Here is a 23,505-nt window from a genome sequence, read left to right as displayed (position 1 = left end):
AATATTTTGTTTGGCTCTATCTCAATATTAATTAAAAAAAAGAAAAAGCCTACAAAACTCATTTTTATCATTTTAATTCTTGCCAACTTCTTATGTGCATTTGTTCATTTCTTTTAATTTATTCTTCAGAGCAAAAAGTTTAAAAACATAAACAGAATAGTTATGTTATTATTTAGAATAAGCCAGGCTGGAAATAATATTACTTTCATCTTCTCTTTCTCTCTCTCTCTTTCTCTCTCATCTCTATCAAAGAAGTTTGAAGTTCATGAAACATTGAAACTTTGTTCGCAGTTAAAATGACATAAGGAAAAATTTCTCTGGGGGAAGAGGTTGGGACACCTTGGAACAGTAAACTTTTAGTATGTTGGTCTAGAACCTAAAGTAAAACAAAGCGTAGAGGGGAACAATTTTATCTGGAGTTAATATTCTCTTTTGGTGGACAATAGCATTGTCCCTTATTCTATGTACGACTGAGATCTTGCAGCATGGGGTGGCTACAAGATAGACGGAGTGAAAATCCAACCAAATCCAACCAAAAAAAAACACAAAACACATGAGTGAATCAAGTTAAAGTCCATTAATAGTGGGGAAGCAACTCCAAAGGTTTCTCCATTAGAGTGGGGTTAGTTGATTCATATCTTTCTATGCAGAACATCCTTTTTTTCCTAATACTGGGGACTGGAGTTAAATTTTAATATCCTGGAACTGATAATAAATCCTTTGTAGTTGAATTAATACAATCAAAATACTAGAAATAGAGTTCATATTTTGCCTTTGAGTTTGTGAGCAAGACTATTAACCTGTTTGAGCTTCAATTGTTTCATCTTTAAGACAGGGATAAAAGTCCTTTCTCACTGGAATGCTTGACTCAAATTGTGGTTACAATTATCTGGCTTTTTGACTCTTTCAACTACTCCATTAGGTTCTGCAATCTGTTTACTCAATGGATTAATGTTCTGTGGTTATGTACTTTCTGTAATCAAAAATTTAAGATGGAAGTATGTTACTTTGATTCTAAAGGGACACTGTACTTCATTGCTGAAAGGGAAGGTGAAACTACTACAGCCACATAGAAAGACTTTCCTACAGTAAGCTAGAATTACTTGATGAATTAATGTAGTTCACTTAATAAGTATGAATTTAAAATATAGTGAGTCCAAAATAACCATATTTACTAGTCAGGTAAAACAAAGACAAGATAAATTTTGCTTTTTTTTCCTCTTAGAAATACTATGAAATACTATGAAAATTGAAAGATAGAAACATACTTATGAAACAAAGCCATTTTCTGCAGTTTGTCAATCAAAGTGAATAATCTCAAAGTCTCATTTTCAATTAGATTATTTTAATATTTAACTACTTAAAATGCCCCAGTCATATTCTTTATAAAATAGTTAGTCTAGAATACTGTAGTACTAATGATGACATTTTATTATGATAAAATGACTTCATTAATTGATGATCATATATCAACCCATAAGTAAGTAGATAAAGGATAAAGGTTTTTAGCCTAATATAGTATAAAACCATTTGAATTGTTTAGATTTTTTTTTCAGGTAAAAATTTATCCTTTTCTTCTTATAAAATTGTGTAAATTTCTTTGTTGTAAGTTCAGTTACATTAAGGGACCTGTGAATTTCTTTTATAAATTATGACAAAATATTGATATTTTCTAAAATACAGCTATTAAACTATAATATAAATTATAAATATAGTGCATTTGTAACAGAATGATGGAAGAAATGGTGAACATAAAGGGGGTTTTGGATTTTTAGCCTAAGTGTTTCTATTTATATGTTTTAGAACATGTAGATTTAAAAAAATGCATTGATGACTTTCCAGATATTTGAAATATGACCTTTTAAAGAAGTCAGTCTTGTTTTTCCTTCTTTCCCTGCATCCTTAAAAGAATATTCACAACTTCATAATGCAAATGATATCAAAAGGTCATGATGCCAAGAATGAAAAATAATATATTTAAGAATCACATGAGAGCTTTATTTTAACTTGAAACTAACTGTAAATTGTAAAGCATCATATAAACATCATTATTGATTTTTGAAGCAGAATGTCTTTTGCTTTATAATCTTCTTGTAGAATAGTAATGTTTAAGCTCTAATGCAATCAGGTAAATGTTTTTTTGAAAAGATTTAATTTAAGGCATTTTACTGTTTCTAACATAAATAATTAACTTACATATTTCTATATCTACAGGAAACTGTTGAATTGTATGGGAGCTTAAAATTCTATAAAGCATCAAAATTGTGGTATTAATTTATTTAAGTATTTCCATAAGTATTAAATAGAAATGTTTCTAATTTTATCTATATATAATGTTGTTGGCCCTGGACAATTTATTCTTATTAAAAGAAGAACAAAGCTTTCATTCATTCATTTGTTTTGTTGAGTTGAAAATGATAGTTCTACACATCATTATTTCTCTAAGAGATAGCATATGCTCAATTTGAATTTTTAGTTTTTGATGCACTATTATTTGTAAAAATAAAAGGATTTAAATATTGTACTAGGATTTTCTTTAAAAATGTAGAGGCCCATTTGAGTTCTGATTTCATAATACCATGACATTAAATAAGATAATATATGCAAAGCCCATAACTTAGCCCTTTGTACATGATGTTTGCTCCATAAACAAAAAGAGGTACAAAATCTATTATCCAAAAACCTAGGGCTATTGGAGTGTTTAATACATACTTTTGAAAATTGGACAAACTAATAGTTACTTAATTAAGGAAGACACACACTAAACTTCAAATAAGCATTTTGCAAGATGAGTGAAACAAAATCAAGGGGTTATAAGGGTAAATAGAGTTGAGCATCAGAATAGACTTTTTGATGTTTAATTAAAAGTTGGAGTCCTCCTTGTTCAGTTCTAGGACCTCTCATCTTCTAATTATTTATACCTTTCAAAGCCAATCTTATCAGATGTCGCCTAAGAGTATATGATATGCAAATGATCTTCACTCAGAACCTTCCTTCTGAGCTCCAGACTTCTATATCCAGCTGCCAACATGATAAACCTTTTGGACACCTTCAAGGCATCTCAAAATCAACACATTCAAAACTAAGCTCATGATGCCCTGTCATCTCCCTAAAAATTGCAAACTTCTCAGTGAAGCCTTTCAGTTCACTAGCCTTTCAGTTACTTAAGCTGGAAACCTAAGTGTCATACCTTAATTCATCTCTAAACATTTCTTCAGTTGAATTATTTGTCTCCACTTGGCCACCTCACCCTCATCACATAAACCTAGTAAGCAGTCTTTATTTGTCTACTGGACTCTCTCGTTTTACCACTTTAAATCCATCTGATCGAACCTCGTGCACCACTTATTGCCTCTCTCCTTACAATAAAGAAAACAACATTTTAGATACATAAGGATCACATGAGCTGATGCTACCAGCCTCCCCAAACCATGATCTCTCTTCTCTAACTCCATTATCTCCTTTCAGTGAATTTTTCTTACCTTGCTTCCTCCCACTACAGGATCCTTGCATACACAACTCCATATCCCTGAAATGCTTTTCCTTCTACTTTCCCTCTAGTTACTTACCCATCCCTCGATTCAGCCTTATTATCCCTTCCTTGGGGAAACCATTCTTGACCTCAGTCTAGATCACAAACTTTTCCCACTTGCTCTTATAGTCATGTTATCACCCCTTTCTATCACTCAAAGCACTTGAAAATTTACCTTCCTTTGTGTGATTATTTTATTAAAATCTGTTGCTTCCATCATGGAAGGACCATGTTTGACATTACTCACCATAATTCCCAACCCAAGGGCCAAGTATAGATAGGCACTTAAATATTTGTTAATGAATGAACCTGTGAAACTTGTAGCAGAAACCAACTTTAATTTGAATGACTTCATCCTGTTTTATATAGCTCTTTCTGCTTGATTTTATAAGAAATTTTACTTTCACAGAGTTTATCACATTGTATGATAACTATATGTTTAATTATTTAGTTCTCCCAAAAGACTGTGAACTCTTTGAAAACTGGCTTATGTTTGCTTTGTTCATAATTACAGTCCCAGAACCCATTAAAGTAGCACATGTAGTAGGCACTCAAATATATTTTTAGCAGTAATGAATGCAAAATCTGTGAATGCAAGGTCATAAAGTATCATGGCTTGATTTTTATCAGAATGTCTTATACTACCTTATTTTGGTTAATGATGATGTTGCCAGTTGACTTTAGAGCATATATGGCTGTTGTATTTGTTTTGACACCAACATGAGGTGGTCAGTCTCTGATAGGTTTCTTGATTAATGTTTATGGCTCAAAAAAATCCCAAATACACATTCTTAAAGCATAGATCCAACTAAGTAAACTGCAGCTAATGCTGGTATTAGCTTCTTTTCTTTTTAAGGTATATAATGGAAATTTAATTGAGAAATAATATAAACTAAGAAATTAATACAAATATAGATGGAGATAGGTAGATTTATAAGGAAGTATAGTTTTTATAGTCTAAATGTGATTACTAGTAGAATGAATGCATTTTTTCTCCTAGAATACTATTTAATCAGGAAAGATCTGCTTAATAATATTCATGCCTCTTTAAAGTATGGGTTTTGCCTTAAAGACACAGCATTGGAATTATCCAAATTCAAATCAGTGGGACTGGAGGAAGATGTTACAATCACATTTTATATTATTATCCATGAAATAGCTTTGGATTATATAATATTCAGCTGAAATATGCTGACAGTTATTCAGAAACCTAAGTAAAACTTTTGATGAACTTGGCTCTGCTTTAGTTCAATAGTTATATCTCAATCAGACAAGCTCTACTGTTAATTTTAGGTTTAGTCAAGATGAGATTTATGGTTATATCATATCCAAGGACTGCTGTGAGGAAAGTAAGATTTGAAGAAATGAGTTATTAATCTTTACTAGAGAACATTAGCGAATGTCATGTGGCTTTTGTAAGTAGGTACCTAGGAGGTAGTGGAATTGTAAGTCCCCAAAATAGATTTCCTCTTATGTACCTCTGACACAAAGAACTTAATTAATAGTCACCAATTACTCACTTGTGAAGTTCAAACCTTTACCTCGCTTATTAAATTTGAACTTAGTATAAAATTAACAAAATTATATAAGAATTGTCATCGTGTGATAAATGGAATTGTCTTTCTTGCTTTTTGGTGTGTGTGTGTCTGTGTGTGTGTACATGTGCGTTCATTGCGACTTTGTATGGGCTTTTATTTACCACTACCAGGTAATAGAATGAGTCTACTTCTAGCTGAATACAGTTCTTGTCCTTTTCTAGCTCGTGGTCTAAACATGCTTTTTAGCCCCACACTGCCCATATTTGTCTGATTGATTTGATTGGTTAGTCAGAACACTGGTTTTAAAAGCCCTGTTATTGAGATAATTGCTTGGGTGGTATTTGATATCACTTTTTAGTTTTCCATTTCAAAGGCCAGTGCCCAGAATCTGTTTCATCTCTTCCCAGGTTCCTTGCCCGCATTTTAGATAAGTTGTCTCCAGGTGGATGGTGACACATAAGTCATAGTCCTGCTTTCTGGAGAGGAAGGACTTTCTCTTGGGACTGGCTTTAACAAAGACAACCTCTTATTAGAAGTTTACTGAGTGAATGTTAAAGGAATTAATTGAAGCTTTTACCATTATCTTTTGCTTTCTCTGTATAAAGATAGATTTTTTTTTTCTTGAGGAGCTACAATAAGTATAAACCCACATAATATGAATATGTTTAAAAGCTTTCCATTTAGACATTAAGGCCATGTGATAGAAGTAGACAGTTATGGGATAGAGAATTGAAGGATTGATGATGTTCTTCAAAGTTTTTTTGTACAATTATCCATTTGTTCCTTAAATATCTTTGTTTAGTATATCCTTCAGGTTGTGACCCACTCAAATAGGGTATGAAACCATATAAGAAACTAGGTCAGACGACTTCAGCATAGAACACTTTGCATGGGAATTGGGGGAATGAACTCATGATTCTAGGAGCATAATTTGAAAACCAATGTGTGAGAATAACCATGACTCCATGTGGGAGCATAGAGGGCTTCCCAGTCAATGCTGCCTCACTTGGTCCATATATGCTACAGCTCTTCAACCTCCCAGGAGATTTTAAATCTGAATCCAAAGAGAGTTACCTATCTCAAACACATTTAGTCAATCTTAATCACTTTTTACTTTAAACATGGTTTTGTTTTAGGCTCAAGTAAAGCAAAACATTTTAACTTAATCTTTGCTGATTTGGAGAGTTCATCCTTCCCAAAACTAATCCCAGCTCTGGGATTTCAATCCAGTGTACCAAATAGCATTCTATGCCCACTCCTGCTCTCTAGATGAAGACACTGATACTGTGATTATAGTTTACCTGCTCCTCAAATGGACTGCCGAGTTTTGCTATGGTTATCATAGATCTATACACTGGATTCTAATCAATCATTCTTTCGTTCATTCAATGATCACAAATTTTTTAGTGCCTTCTGTGTGCCATGACTTGGATTATGTACAGGAAGTATGGCAAACAGCAGTCAGCAAGATAAACGCAGTCAGTGTCTTTGGAGAATTCACATGTTTTCTGCTCTGTCTAGCTGGTGACTAGACTGTAAGCTTCTTGAGAGTAGACATGATGGCTCTCTTCCACCTTCAGGGCACTGCTCAGTGCCCATACTCACTTGGTACTCGAAAGCTTTTTCTTGTCAAAGTTAATAAATGAACAGGGGCAACATATAATTTCATTTACTTCATCCCACAAAATGTTGGCTCATTTCATAAAAGAAAATTCCATTGGATACTTTATAGCTGTGTCTTCAGATCCCAGGCAATTTACAAGTATTTTAAAAATTGGCTGCACATTGTTTAACTGGTGTTTGCACACTTAGTTGCAGCATTGCTTTGAATCAGTCCATGATTGTCAAGAATAGGTATATTCTGGGAAGTAGCTTAATCACGTTCCATTGACTCTTCTCCTGCTCTACAGAGCTTTTAGATTCTGGCTTTGTTTATGGATGCTGGATAGATAGTGTCTGAGATAGTTCTCACTTTTACCTGCTACATTTTCATCCTTTTCGATTCTGTAAATAACCAAGGATTTAGGTGGAATTAGACTTGTTTCCATTGCATTCTATCTCTGTTTAAGTGATCTGAAAAGGAGATAGTAGTCTTGCTTTGAGAAAGAGAAAATATTTGTGTGGTTTCTTTTTACATGACTTACATTTGGGACTATCTCCTAAAACCTTTTATCTTGATCTTTTCCACTTGATAGTTTCTTGCATCTGCACCCTGTGCAGGGCCATCTCTCCTTCATCCCCTGTTTTGTAATCACTTTCTCTTCCAAATAGCTTTAAACAACCATTGTTTTCTGGTATCTTTAACTCATTGTATACATTATTGAGCTTTGGCTTTGTGTATCATCATTTTAGTCATGTACTCAGGGGCCAAATGCTTATAGCAGGCTCTGTAGTTCAGCTCCAAACCTAATTAGCTGAATGATAACAAGCATCTCATTTAACTCTCTAAGTTTCAGTGTTTTCACATATATTATGGAATGGGGACACTAAGGATACCCACTCCTAAAGTTGTAACAAGGATTAAATAAAATAATGCACATCAATTACTTAGCACAGTGCCTATTACATGCAACGTGTTTTATTTCATCTTCATCATTGCTGCTGTAGTTGATATTAATATTGACCACTAGATTGTCAACTCCTAGAGCACTGAGATCACATCTTAAGTTTCTCTTGTATACTCTTGATAAAACATAAAATAAAGTAAGTGCCCTAATAAAGGCTTTTAGAGGCAGTGGATGAAAAAATGAATTAATGAATTCTGTAAATTCTGATTCAACATATTTTCTTAAAATGAGATATTTTTCATTTTTAGAAATAGAATGTTTTTAGCATCCAGTTGTATTTTGTGAAAGTTCACTTAGATATGTGAATCTGAAAATGCTATTTACAATGTACATTTTGTAAGTGTATACAGATTAAGAAGGATTAACTAAAAACTGTAGGATAATCTAAAGAGCTACCCTAAAAATTCCCACTGGCATTTTAATGAAATGTTATTTTACAACTTTAAAGCTCATAGCAATATAATTAGTAATATGTGTAATCTTTATTACCAATCTTAATCTTTTTTATATGACTGAAAAATTATTTTATGGTGGTACAATTAAAATAATGCTAAAAATGTCAGCATAACAGAATTAAACTAAAGTAACTACTACAATATTGTACCCCAAACCAGCTCATTTAAATGCAAAATACTTTGTAGAGGCTATTTATCTGAGCTAATGCATGTTAGGGGATTTAAGGAGTAGTTTGTGTAACTGAAATAAAAGGAAAAATAAGCATTGTACAGCAATCTTTACTATGTTTAACATGAGGGAAATATTAAATAGGCTTATATATAGGCCACTTGAGGAAAATGTATTAGAAGCTATATTATGGCATAGTAAATATGAAGGGGACAGGCAGGCAATATCGCAAGCACAGGATTTTAAAGGGAAAGGTTTAAATGCTTAAAATTGTTCTTATACAAATAATGGTATACAGTTAACTCTGATCAAGAGACTTCATACACCCAGAACTTTAAAGGAATATATTTTGAAAATTAGGATCGGAAAACTGGACAGTTGTTTGGTTGGCATATATACTAATTAGATTTTCTCTGAATGCTTCTTTCTGGCAATTCAGAATAATGACTCATATACCAAATTATTCTTATTACAAAGTTAGATTATGGAAGGGTTTAAAAATAAGATTTTTAAAATGTAAAATTAACCTCACTATAAAGAATCTGGAAACTATGGAAAAGTAAACAAAAATCACCTAGATTTTATCACCTGTAGAGCATCACATTTAATATTTGGTATACATATTTATAATCTCTGCTCTCACATGCTATTTTAAATTTTTAAAATAAAAATAATTGTGATTACATTCCATGGAATGTTTATATATAATATATAATTAATTCATATTCCAAGGACTGTATATTATATAAAAAGCACAAATAATAATGAATCACCTGTATTTTCTTTGTGTTATTTTAGACTTCTTTTGTTAGACCCTCAAAAGGTAATGCTGATTCTGTATTTATTCTCAATTTTGTTTCAGTTGGCATAGTATTTTGAAGGATATTGATTTTAACACCTTCTTTAGCATTGAATGCATTTTAGTAAGCTTAATTACTTTTCAAAAACAACAAACCATAATAATTTTGTATGAAGAAGCAAAGTCTACAAGATTTGAGAAGAAAAGAACACTATAATGTGTTTATTATCGTAATTTGGTTGCTAAAACCCAGATTTAACAGATGGTGCCACCCATGTGTTTGTTTTGGGTTTTATTTGTAGGTCCCAGCACATCTGGAAAATCCTGTGAGTCCGCTACAAAAAGCCCAGAGACAGCAAGCTGAACCCTTTATGACCCTCGACCAGCAGATCATCAACCAGACCCATAAACGGCCACACCCTGGTGCTCCTCTGTTACAGCATGTACATGTGTCCCCCGACAGTGATGCGGGCCTCACGGGGAATCCACTCACCAAATTGCTAACTCTTGGGAAAGAGGATGACAGTGCGGAATGGCATGTATGTCTAATGACTGGTAATGAAAATATATAGTCAGTTATTGATAAAAACTGGTAAAGAAATTGAAGTGGACATTTTTCTCAATTTATAATGATTAATTATGTATTTATATATAATAAATTGATTTTTAATACTAAATTCAATTTTATAGCCATGTGAGTTAAACTAGGCACAAACAGAAGAATAGCTTTAATTGGAAATGTAGTTTGTTACCCTTGTTAAAACACTTATCAATAAGGATATTATCTTAAATACTTGCTAAAATAAAATAGGCAAAAATTGCTTATGTAGCAGTATATATGCACTCCAGAAATGATCATTAGAATAAAACTGATAATCTTGGTGCACTTAATATTTTTGGATTTATATTTGTACTTTTACTATTAACTATTTACTTCATTCATTTGTATTTGTAATAAATATTTGTCTACCATTACTAAATAGCACGAATTTTGAGTTGTGGATAGTACAGAATAAATAGGGCAATGTCCAGCTTCATAGAGTTTATAGTTTAGTATAAATTGCTTATTAAAACTTTTAAACAAAATTGAAGAATTAATGGATAAATCCTCTATTGGAACTGGGAAAAATACTACCTTTAGTATATCAATGTACAAAATCCACAAGAATAATTGAGTTTCTCTTTTTCTCTCTCTTTTTCTCTTTCTCTGTCTTTCTCTCTTCTCTCTTTCTTTCTCTCTCTTTTTCTTTCTTTTTTTTTTTTTTCTTTCTTTTCATTTGATGTGTTAGATGTGGTCATGTTTCTCCCAGGTTTAATTTCCCAATATATACCCCTAGTGATTATTACTGACTTCCAGTCACTGTTTTACAGCTATTAAGTCTGTAGCCTCCAGGTATAATAAAATAATGCTCAGTATCCCATTATTTGAATTTCAAATGATGGAGGAAATTTTTTTTTGCAAATTTTATGTTAATCTGGAAAAGGGATAAGAATAAGGATCTAATAGGTTGTTTAATGAAATACAAAACAGCCCTATCCCCCAACCCCTCCACAAAACAGTTCTTGATGAAATCCAAAACTGAATATAAATCTCTACATATGTATTTACTTAAACTTTTCAATATTAGATATATAAATAATTTTGAAGAGAAAAAGAATATGAAACCAGACTTTCCACTTATGTTATGAGGATCAAAAATATATGACAATCATTTGTACTGTAAATATTAGAACTACACCATTCCAATTTATCTTACAACCACCTCTTCCCAAAGTTTATTTATTTGTGTTTTAGTTAGCCACAGGACTGCCAATGTGAAATACCAGAAATAGATTGGCTTTTATAAGGGGCGTTTATTTGGGGTTAAAGCTTACAGTTCTGACTTTACCTCTCAGACCCACATCTCTAAACCATGAAGAATAGATTTGATGCTTGCATTTTAAAAGTTCCTAGCACAAGGGCAGAGTGGGCACTTGGGATGGTAGCTATTATCTTCTTTTGACACTTTTCTTAAGCCTTGTCTTTCAGTTACATCAGGGAGCATTTCTTCAATTCAAAGAAGACCTCAGAATTCATTTTAATCACAGAGGGCCTGAGAGAGCTTTGGTGGTTGGAATTAAGAATAACTTGGCATTTAGAGGTCTCTGAGACAACAAACTATAAAATCCAAGGAAGCATTTTACAGCACTCATCTTTCTAAGATAAAATCCAAATTCATACCCATGGCTCATAGTACCCTTCACATTTACCCCTTGACCAAACTCATCTCTTAACATCCCACTGTACTCTGAGCTTCAGTCATATGGTTTCACTAGTGATTTTCAAGTCGTCCAGGTTCTCTTCTTATCACCATTTAAAATAAATTCCTACATCTTCACTCTTCACCATTTGTCTAGATAATTCCAACATACCCTTCAAAATTCATCTTAGGTTCTTCTATAGAACACTTTTCCGGGTGATGTCAGACTGGGTTAAGTTCCCTTCTCTTATCTCTTACAGCAATATACATATTATATGAATAGCAGCTGTACTTAAAACATTTTCACACCTACATATTAGTAATTTTCTTCTTTTCTTACTGCAGAGGGTAAGAAATTCCTTAATGAAAGATTCCATTCCTTATTCATCTTTGTATCTCCAGCTATTAAGACAAACATCTGCCACATAATAATCAGTGATTATTTTTGTCACATTTATAAATGAATGAATGAATAATATCTTTTCCAACATGTATTTCTTTACTTCCTGTTATTGGTACAAAGATATTTTAAGCAACATGGTGGATAAACTGACAGAAAATAATATATGAGTTCAAAACACTTCTCATCTAGTATGGGAGATAAAGAGTTAGTATAACATAAGAATGGCCACAAGAAAAGTGAAATCAAAGTACTCTGGGAAATCGATGAACAAGGAGATTCTTTTGATTCAAGATCTCATGATATCCCAGAGATGGTAGCACATGAGCTGAGCATTGAAAAACTTGCAAAATCTTAACAGCAAAGGTAGAAGAAAATGCTGTTTTTGGAGTAGGGAATGCCATAAGCAAAATACAGAGTAGACAATCATGGAATGGGTTTGAGAAGGATCCAGTTTGGTGTAAATAAGAGAATAAGGCAGGAAAAGTGGGCTGGGGTTGAACTTAAATGCAGACTGAGGATATTAGACAATGGCCCCAAGTAAAGGGGGACTAGCAGTTAGGTTTACGTTCAGGTGCATTTAAGAATAGCCCACTCCAGTGATTTATCCAAAGGAGAAATTATTTTTCTCTCATAATAATATTGTGGATTATAATAACCATGAAAGAGCTTGCATTTATTCAGTGCTTATTGTGTGTTAGGCACTGTATGTTCTATCTCAGTAAATTTATTTAATCCTCACAACAACACTATGCTTAGGTATTATTATTAACCCTGTTATAAAAACAAGGCAACTTAATAAGAAGAAGCCCAGAAGTAGGTGGCTGGAGGCTGCTGAAGATTCTCCACAATGTCAACATGGATCAAGACTCCTTTGTGTTAAGATTCTCCCACCATGTGGTGTTTATCCTAAGGGACACTTCATGGTTAAGAGAGCGTTGCTACACCTCCCATCCTGTCCTCAAACCAACAGGAGGGAGAGACAAGGAGGAAACCTATATCATGAAAGCATCCAAGGAATGCACAACAGATTTATGCTTATGATTTATTAGCCAAAACCATGTCACATGGTCACACCTAGCTGATGTGAAGCTGAGAAAAATATATGTGTCCCCATTCTTGGCACACTGCAGTACCAAACAAAATCAGTGCCTTTTAGTAAAAAGGAAAATGAAAAAGGATATTTATTAGGTGACTTTCAGTGTGTCTGGAACAGGAATTAGAATATGTTCCAGAATACAAAAGTATCATAATCAAAGCTGTGTTTCAGGGACACTTAAATGGCAGCCAAATGGAAAAGATTTGAGATGAAGGATGGTACCTGGTGAACAGATGAACGACTATTACAATGAAATTTAATGATAACTTGACTCAGGAAAACTGGTCGTTGGGAGAAAAAAAGAAATGAACAGGGGTAGTGGTGTTTGTAGGTCTCAGTATTATATTGTGTATGTGAAGGGAAGGAAAAAGAGGAGTTTGACGTGATTTTGAGATTTTTTTGAGCCTGGGTTTCTGGGAGAATAATACAGATGATGGTGATGTTAACAGACATAGGCATGTCAGAAGGAGTATAAAGGTTGGCATGGAAATGATGTTTCACTTGTAAGACATTCAGGAGAGGAAGCTAAAAGGACAACTGAAAACAAAAGACAGTTTCTCAGAAAAGAACTTGGAATTGTAAATAAGATTTCATGAATTTCTTCATTTAGAGGAATTGTCATTATCACATGCTCAGGTACCAACTACACATCATGTATGATCTGCACCCACCAAGAGCTCCAAGGTGAGGGGAAGAGAGAAACGTTCATTGGATGGGTTTACTTTTATTCTCCTTTCTGCTTGTTACTCTTAACTTTTAAGATAAATATTCATACATATAGATATTTCATAGTTTATGTATATCTCTGTTACACTCTTACGAAAAATCTACATTAATATGGTCTCATCTTCACCTGGTTCTCAACTATCTTTTAAAATTGATATTATATAGAATTCATATAATATATTTGATATGCATTGGTATATTATATATACCAATATATATATTACAAACATATCATATACACTCTATATTATATATGTCCTTTTTAGTTATGCTACAGAAATTTTACTGTAATTTATTCTTTCAGCTTATATTTTTGCATCAATTTCATGGTCTTATATTTTGCTAGAGTATTCCTGAAAATGTTTTTCAAAGGTTTTTTTTGGTCTTAAATCCTCTGAGTTTTTTAATGCCTAAGAACAATTTTATTTCACCCTCATATTTAAGTGATATCTTGTTGGATATAAATGTCTAGATTCAAAGTTCTTTACCTTTAATACTTCAAAATATTATCCCATTGTCCTCTAGCATCCTGTGTTGTTGAAAAGTTTGATTCTTGTTTCATACATCTTTCTTTGAAACCTCTGAAAACTTATAAGTATTTTCCTCTTTCCCTGAACCTTACATTGTCTATGCCTATTAGCTCCATTTTGTTTCTCCTGCAAAAAACCTTGTCCTATCTTTGTATTTCGGTATCTTCTTTTATCACTTTGAGGAGGCCTGTTCTGATGGTTTACAATCCTTTTGTCTGATCAGTTAATTGTGTTTCATCAGCTATAAAATGCTGTGTTGTTGTCTTTTTAAAAAATAGTATATCAGCTGGATTCCTAGGTTGTTGATTAAAAAGAAGCCTAGAAGCTATAAAGCAAAATTTTAGATGGATTGTAGATCTTGAAATCAATTTAGGATAATGGCAGGATCAAAGTCTTCAGTACATAGAAGGAAAAAATTGTGGTGTCAGCAGATGACAGAGATGAGGGGTTGAAGTGTTAAAAGCAAAAGGTAGAGACCTCATGGCGGAATGAACCTTTACATGTAGAGGAGTAATGTCTGAAAGGAGTTATGAGGAGTAGGAAACATATTAACCCTATCTTGTGTCATCCCTTGGACAATTCAGTGGTCACCTGCGTTCAGATGATCTTTGAAACCATAAAATTGTGTGAGATCTGTTTTAATGAGTAGCAGGTAAGTAGAAAGAAGTGCTCTATGCAGATCTCTGGGAGCTTCTTCATTGAGAGATTAGGAAGATTAGGAAGAAGAGAAGTCAGTGGGAAGACAGAATTAATCAGAAAAGTTGAAAAATGCAACATTCTGTTGTGCTACAGAAATTAAAGATGTTTCACTAAGAAGTGGTTGCTAACAATGCTGAATGCTTTGGACAGTTCAAAGATAATGAAGACCAAGATAAAGAGGCCCTAGAAATGGGAACAGAGTCCACTTTTATAGGGTTTATGGATTTATTGGAAGACTAGGAAGCAGAAAAAGGAAGAACAGTGCTGGCTCTTCCCTAGTACAGTGTGGCCAAGTACACGGTGGGGCTCAGGTTGGATGTAAGAATGAGAAGAATGAGAAGAGGTGAGAAGTAACCAGAAGAGTATGTAAGTTGAAAGAAAGGTTTCTTTCTGGAATAGGGGAAACCTAAGAATGTTATAGGCAAGGGGGAAAAAGTAAAGATGCAATAGTGTGGGCTGTTTATAATGTACACTCTCAAAAAGAAAAGTGATGGCATGACATGTAATTTTAAAATAATAAACTTTATTTTTAGAAGATATTTAGGTTTACAGAAAAATTTCACAGGGAGTACAGAGTTCCCCTATACACCCCTGCCCCCACACACCATGGTTTTGCCTATTATTGACATCTTGCTCTAAGTACAAGATATGTGCATTTGTTACAATTGATGAACCAATATTATTATATTATTAGTAATTGAAGTCTGTAGTTTACATTAGGGTTTGCTCTTTGTGTTGAATAGTTCTATGGTTTTGACAAATGTATAATATACTGTATCCACCATTACAATATCATGCAGCATAGTTTCACTATCCTAAAAATGTCCTGTGCTTTACCTATTCATCCCTCCCCACTCTTACCACAAACCCAAGATAACCACTGATCTTTTGTACTATCTCTATAGTTCTGTCTTTTCCAGATGTCATATAGTTGAAATCATATAGTATAGACTTTTCAAAGTGTCTTCTTTCACTCAGCAATATACATTTCAGTTTCCTCCATGTCTTTTTTTTACTTGATAGCTCATCATCATTTTACTGTTTCATAACATTCCTTTGTATGGATGTACTACAATTTATTTATCCACTCCCCTAATGAAGGGCAGCTTTGTTGCTTCCAATTTTGGGCAATTATGAATAAAGCTACTATAAACATTTGTGTGTAGATTTTTAATGGCGTTAAGTTTTCAATTACTTTTGGGTAAATACCCAGGGGCAGAGTTGCTGGATAACATAGTAAGCCTATATTTAGCTTTGTAAGAAGCTGCCAAAGTGTCGTTCACAGTGACTGTATACTTTTTTAAAAAAGATTTATTAATTTACTTTATTTTTCTTCATTTACTCCCCTCCTGGATAGTTCTCTCTTCTGTCTGTTCATTGTTTGCTTGCCTTCTCCAGGAGAACCGGGACCACCCATGTGAGAGGCAAGTGCCCAATGGCCCGAGCCAAATCGGCTCCCCGTGGACTGCGGCATCTGCTGGCTTGTGGCATCTGCTTATTGGGGTGGGGCGATGTCTGCTTGTCTTCTTTTAAGAGGCACCAGACCCAAACCTGGGACCTCCTATGTGGTAGGCAGACACCCAACTGGTTGAGCTATATATATCCTCCTCCCGGCTGTATACTTTTTAATTCCCACCAACAATGAATAAGATTTCCTCTTGCTTCATATCCTCGTCAGCATTTGGTGGTGTCACAGAGTTTGGGATTTTTGCTATTCTAATAGATGTGTAGTGGCGTCTCATTTTAATTTGTAAATCCTTATGGTATATGACATTGAGCATATTTTCATAAGCTCATTTGCCATCTGTATATCTTCTTTGGGTAGGTGTCTGTACAGCTCTTTTTTTAATTGGGTTGTATGTTTTCTTATTGTTGAGATTAAAGACTTCACTGTATATTTTGGTTACAAGCCCTTTGTTAGATATGTGTTTTGCAAATACCTTTTTTACTTTTTGGTAAAAAAATGATTTTTACCAAAACTGATAGAAATACCAAAAAGAATATGTGTTTACCGAAAATTATGTTTACCAGCCTTCTTTCCCCAAATCTTGTTAAGCTCTGTTCAGTACATTTCGTTATCCATTTAACAGTGGAATATGTGTGAGAAATATCATGAAAAAAGTATTTGAGTTTGATAACAATCAAGTATTTACTTTAGAATTTTCTGAGCCTGGATTAAACAAAATAAACCAAGCATGCATATTTATTAGGATCTTTTGGTGCACTTGAAATAAAGTCTAAAGTTCTGACCCTCCTAAACCTGCACTCTCCAGTAAGGTACCCACTAACCACATGTGACTACTTAAATTTTTTATTTTAAATTATTGAGATTAAATAAAATTTTAAAATTGAAAGAAATTAAAAATTCAGTTCCTCAGTCATACTAGCCATATTTCAAGTGCTCAGTACTTGCTCAGCAACTCAAGCTGTTACTAGAGTAATGCACATATATTTTTATCATTGCAGAAATTAATGTTGGATACCCTGATCTAAAAAAGTCTTAAATGTCAGTTCCTTGCCTACTTTTTCAACTTCCTCTCAAACCCCTCTAGCCCTCGTTTACTCATCTCCTTTCCCATTAGCTTTCTCACACTTCTTCAAGCATGATGGGTTGGTTGCCACTTTTGGGGCTTTGAATTTTTTGGTTCCTTTCCATAGAGTACCCTTCACCATGCTGTTTGTGTCTCTGTTCAAATACCACTTTCTCAGTAATTCCTTCTCCAATCAGTTCCTAAAATAACACCCATCCTCATCAAGCTCTAATGCCTATGTGCTTTAATTTCTTTATATCCAGTTGTTTATTATCTGTCTTCCTCAATAATGTTGTGCTCTATGAGGGCAGGAACTTTGCACTATTTGCTATTGTAGCTCCTGTACTTATAACAAAGCCTCACAAATAGTAGGAAGTTAATAAATATTTGTTAAATTAATAGATAGATAGATAGATAGATAGATAGATAGATAGATAGATAGATAGTCTTCTAATTTTTGACATATCACCTTTGGGAGTGTCTTAGAAGAAAATTTGGGATACTTGATTCTCTGCATTTCCTAGAACTCTTGTTAAGAAGATTTCCATTAACATAATCATAAGATATTTTTGTATATCTACCAAAGTTTACTCCTGATTGTTTTTTGCACATGTCATGGGAAATTCATATGACCACTTTATAAGCACAACATTTACAATTATTTGAGTCCACATCATAAATGTAAAAATCTTAGTTAAAAGAACATGATGGGAAAGAAGAGAACTAGAGCTGGAGCTAGAGGGACCAAAGAGGGAGAGAGAGGTCAGGCAGAGATAAAAATGACATAGTATTTTTAAACCTCCCTAAGCCAAAGGACAGGGAAAAAAGAAGGGTGCTTTAGAAAGGAGTTGTGAAAGGAAGTAGAAAGCAGAATGAGGAACTAATGAGTCAGATTTCCAGGATTTCAATCCTGTATCTGCCACAGTGGCTGTGTAATCTAGGCCAATTTATTTAAGTTCTCTTTCCCTCAGTTTCCTTATCCATCTAATGGAAATAATGATAGTATGCACTTCCTAGGATTGTTGTGAAGATTAAGTGGGCTGTTGTATGAAGAACTGTGCTTGAAATGTCTCACACACTATATAAATGTTTGCTAATTTTACTGTTTAACATGTCTGTAATTATTGTTGTGGTTATTGTTTTTACTATAGTAATTAGGGAAAGTGATGATTTTCTTATTCACTACTTGTTTGAGTCCACATCATATTTTTAGATGTCACTAAAGAGAATGTGATAAGAAAGAAGAAAGCTAGAGCTAGAGAGAAGAAAGATATTGAGAGAGAGAGATTAGATCCATGTGGATTAGCAGGCTAAAATTGGCCCAACATTTTCTTACCTATCACCTGTAAGATGTAATTAAAATATTTTAAAAGAAAAACAAAGTTTGACTTCATGTTAAGTACTTGGACTCTGGATTGAGGTACTTCATGATAGCTATTCTATTTATGTAGATACTTATTTCTGGTGGCTAGCACAGGGTACTTTGCCTAACTCTCCCCTGCCAGCTAACCAGTGAAAGCAAAGTCAAGGAAAAGCAACACAGATCCAAGAGTGTTAGGTGTCCCTCGTTTTCAGTTCTAAAATATTCTGAATTTTAATATAGATATAGTCTCAGTTGAAATATTCTAAAAAAAAAAACTTTTCAAAGATTACTAAAGTCTTCCTCTCTGAATGCAGGCTGCCAAAATTTTTTATCATTCTGCACAATTTTCTAAATGTGTTATATTTTGCTAGATGGAGGACATTATTGAGGACATAATCGGTATGGAATCAAGTTTTAAAGAGGAAGGAACAGACTCTCCTCTGCTAATGCAAAGAACAGTAAGTGTTTCCAGACCTGTGGAGGTCAGTAGGACTGAAATAAATAACAGACTCTGATGATAAAAAGGAAAATTTTTTTGATTCATAAACAGTGTTTTCATCTATACTTTTGAAACAGACACAAGAATGATGAATTTTAGAAAATATTTACTGATGCAGAAAAAGGACTATGTAATGTTATTGAGGAAGATTATAATGTTCGAACCATTCATTATCATTGTCTGTTGATTTATCTATCTAATCTCCATGTATCTCTAGATATATGTCCATCTAATTATATGGCTGTTCTACCATAGCATTTTCTTTGAGTTATTTAATCTTCAGATTTCCTGTTTGAAGCATAGCATTTAATCAAACACTCTCATAAAGTTGTGACTAAATCTTGACAATTTCACCATGACTAATAACTGTCAGATTCAGAGGCTCTTTACCTTGTTAAGGAAAAAAAAAGATCACAACAATGAGAAATATAGTTTACTTCCAATTCAATAACCAGAGTTTAAAGATGATATTAAGGAAGGTAAAATAGGTGTCACTCTCCTTCAAAATATGTAGAAAAACTTCTTTGTTGAAATTAGGGCAAATTCCTGGAATTTGAAGGATGGTATCTTATTTCCTATTGGATTGTGACTACCTTATCATTGTTCATTCATTAATTGCTAAACGTTTTTGTCTGTAAAGTGTGTGTAAATTCTTTTAATACATTTTGAAGGATTCTGTTGGTTTGTATTTGGTTTAGGACCTTCTAGATCAAAGATTGTGATTGACCTCTTCCTTTAAAAATTTCTTTGAAAGTAAATGAATTCTGACCGTATTGCATATTGTTCATCATTTAATCAATGGACTGGGCCATGTTAATTAGAGTGATTTTACATTTAGGGGCTTAAGAAAAAAATTGAAGAAAGCATCCTTTTTCCTTTATTAATTCTCAGAAAGACAACCTAATGAGACAGGTATCTCTTTCCTTTTCTCAGGCATGTAACATCTGTATGTTACAAGTATAACAAGTCACTAATTCTAGTATTACCAGCCAAATGTCAGATAAGATTTAAAACTCGGTTATTGTTGCAGCCTTTTTTTTTTTGGCTAGAGTGACAACTCTTTCTATCTCTTCCCTCTTTAGATTTCAAGTAGCATAGTTAAATGAAAGCTGACTAATTCTCTAGAAAATATGTTATTGATGCTAATTTCCCCCTGTCTAATTTCACAGCATGAGGATGCTATTTTCTTAACCATTATTCAACTTCTGGATTTGAGGAAATGATATTAATTTCCTGCAATCTTCTCTTCCTTGTATGTGGTACTTCTTCATTTAAATTATATCTTGAAACACTCTCTTTGTCAAATTATCCTACTTGTTTTGTAGGGGTTGTATAAAATGGCTTTCTTGGTACAAATTGGTGTTAAAGACCATCAGAAGTTTTCTTTCGATATAAAGAATGTACTTTTACAAAGGTGGATACAACTGGCTTATCTCTATTTTTTTTCCAGTTTTTTTTTAATTCATTTTTAAAAAAATATTACATTAAAAAAATATGAGGTCCCCATTCACCCCCCTCCCCCCCACCCCACCACTCCCCCCACAGCAACACTCTCCCCCATCATCATGACACATCCATTGCATTTGGTGAATACATCTCTGGGCATCGCTGCACCTCATGGTCAATGGTCCACATCATAGCCCACACTCTCCCACATTCCATCCAGTGGGCCATGGGAGGATCTATAATGTCCGGTAATTGTCCCTGCAGCACCACCCGGGGCAACTCCAAGTCCCGAAAATGCCTCCACATCTCATCTCTTCCTCCCATTCCCCGCACCCAGCAGCTACCATGGCCACTTTTTCCACACCAATGCCACATTTTCCTCGATTACTAACCCTAATAGTTCATGAATAGAATATCAGTAAGTCCACTCTAATCTTTACTGTATTCCTCCATCCTGTGGACCTTGGCTTGGTTGTGTCCATTCCACATCTATGTCAATAGGGGGCTTAGATTCCACATGGATGCTGAATGCAATCCTCCTGCTTTCAGTTGTAGGCACTCTAGGCTCCATGGTATGGTGGTTGATATTCTTCAACTCCATGTTAGCTGAGTGGGGTAAGTCCAATAAACCAGAGTGTAGGAGCTGAAGTCTGTTGAGGCTCAGGGCCTGGCTATCATATGGTCAGTCCATCTCTATTTATATGAAGGAATATCTCCTGTTGACCGGTCAGAGATCACATGGTAATTCTAAATCTACATATAAAACCAAGTAATTCAGTAAACCAAATATTATTGAATATTTATCGTGTGCAAAGCATAATAGTCCCTGTGAGATTAAAAGTGGAGTGAGACACGATTTATATTTCAAGAGGAGACATTACTGTGGGCATACAATGAGGTCTACTAGAGATGCAGGAAGGGAAAGAGCATGGATTTTCATTCTCGTCTAGACATTGCACAAGTCATTTAACATCTTTGCTTTGCTTTCTCCTTCCACATTATGAGAATTAATAAAGATATTTACCTCAGAAGCTGTTTTTATATTAAATCTTAGTAGACTACTGTAGTATATATTAAATGCCAGTCGGATAGTTGGTCTGGAGCTCAACTGAAGGATAAACCATGTGAAACTGAATATTTTTGGATGTGCTTTAGGAAGAAATGTTTGAGATATAGTTATGAAGGATGTTTAAGCGTTTAAGAGGTAGACACGAAGACAGAAATATAGCAAGTTAAGAGAACAGTATAAGAAAAGCAAGATGTGAGAAAAAAGAAAATGTATAAGAATAGATGTAGCGTAGAGGTGGGAAACTTTGAAGGATATTTATAGTTCATGTTGATAAAAATAAGACCTGTTATTATCACTTTGAGTAACTATATTAGCCAGTATATTTTTGATTGCAGGTGACAAAACCTGACTCATACAGGCTTAAGCATGAAAGTAATTTATTAATTTGTTTTCATTTAAAAATCTGTAAGTATTGTTTTATTTGGGCATCTGGAATATATCATTCTCCATAACTTTTTCTTTGTTTTTCTTCTGTGTTTGGAAATATGCTCAGTCATTGTGCAGATACCAAAATAGCTAACTTCTAACCATGTACATACTTCTTCCTTATTAAACCAGTTTTTTTTTCCCCCAGGCATTCATTACTTTAAAGGGAAAGAGAGGTCCCAATTAATTCAAGACATTCTTTGAATGGCACCATTTCCCTGTCAGAGACTGGTTTAAGAATGGGCTTATGCTGCAGTTCTGGCACGTTAAGCAGGTTACTGGGGGCTTCTAGGAAGTTATATTCTGTTTTTAGAGGAAAACCAAGAAACAGAAGCTTTCTTGCCCCTCAAAGATGTTGTAGGATGATGTGACTTGTGGAGCTGCTATAGCCATTTTATCATTAAGAAGATAGGTAAATTGAGTGGGGTGGGTGGAGAAGCAAATAGGAAAGAAAAACCAAGAGAAATGCAAATATATGCAGCCTAAAACCTGTTGTTTATACTGTCCCTGGAGAATTCTTTTTCAATGGACTTCACGTTATGTGAGGTTATTGTTTTTTCTTTATTTTACAATCCAATTATATCAGGATGCATAGATTCAGCCAAGCCCTTCAGAAGGCAGCTCTTAATAGCTTCAAGTTGGTAATCTAAGAGAAAGAGTTTCTTTTCTCTAATAGTTCTAGTTAAAGCCCTAGGATCATTCCTGTTAGATCAGATTCTTTTACATGTCCATTCCAAAGTCAACTTGCTCTTGTGCCACCCTAATGCTGGGGATTGGGCAGCCCCACACAAGTTACCTAGACTAAGAGACAGAACCAGGAGAACAGGAGCTGTTACAAAATACATGTGGGTGAATTCTAACCAAAAAATGTCTACTACCAGTTACCTTCAAAAGTAAGGATATTTATCAATAAGAACTATTATTATTAATTGGTCACCTAATGTATGATAGTCACTTTTCTAAGTGTTTTACATATATTTTCTCTGGTTCTTGCAGAAACATGCAAGCTCTGATGGGCAATCTACTTAGTGTTCTATTAGTCACTTTAGGTCTCCTTTCCTGTGGCCTGAGTAGAAAACCTTAGAGGCCACTTAGCTAAGATTTATTCCAGGACCAGTATGTATAGGAGTAAAAGTTATTTTATAACTTTTGGGGGAACCTTGGGGCACTTGTAGTGGTTCATCATAGTTATTGAGGATAAATGAAGTAGTTCAAGGTTTTTTCAGATCAATTTAACCCAGGTATTTCTGACCCAGCAATGACTATTAATAATTATCAACTAGACTCTGAATAATTAAGCAGAAATTACCTCTATTTGTTCAATTTCTATTTGAGCAAGAAGTTAGCCACCTGTGAATTAGTTCTTAATTCAACAACTGTGTAAACTAAACTGTACAGAGTCAACGTCAAGAAAACA

General features: G+C 34.0%; 1 protein-coding gene across 3 annotated transcripts in view; it reads left to right on the top strand.

Annotated features, from left to right (window-relative positions):
* The window catches only part of TFEC (transcription factor EC), a 252,019-nt gene that overhangs the window by 197,299 nt on the left and 31,215 nt on the right, over positions 1–23,505 (top strand). For 2 of the 3 annotated variants that reach the window (XM_058297249.2, XM_071215246.1), the window contains 2 exons: positions 9,363–9,599; positions 19,020–19,106. In XM_058297249.2, the coding sequence (XP_058153232.1) occupies positions 9,363–9,599; positions 19,020–19,106 (324 nt within the window). The remainder of the gene's footprint in view (positions 1–9,362; positions 9,600–19,019; positions 19,107–23,505) is intronic. The other variant, XM_058297250.2, reaches the window with a different exon arrangement.

The sequence above is a fragment of the Dasypus novemcinctus genome, chromosome 5, assembly GCF_030445035.2.
Source record: "Dasypus novemcinctus isolate mDasNov1 chromosome 5, mDasNov1.1.hap2, whole genome shotgun sequence".
Taxonomy (NCBI): domain Eukaryota; kingdom Metazoa; phylum Chordata; class Mammalia; order Cingulata; family Dasypodidae; genus Dasypus; species Dasypus novemcinctus.
The sequence above is the reverse complement of the archived record's forward strand: the minus strand, read 5'-3'. Positions and strand labels throughout refer to the sequence as shown.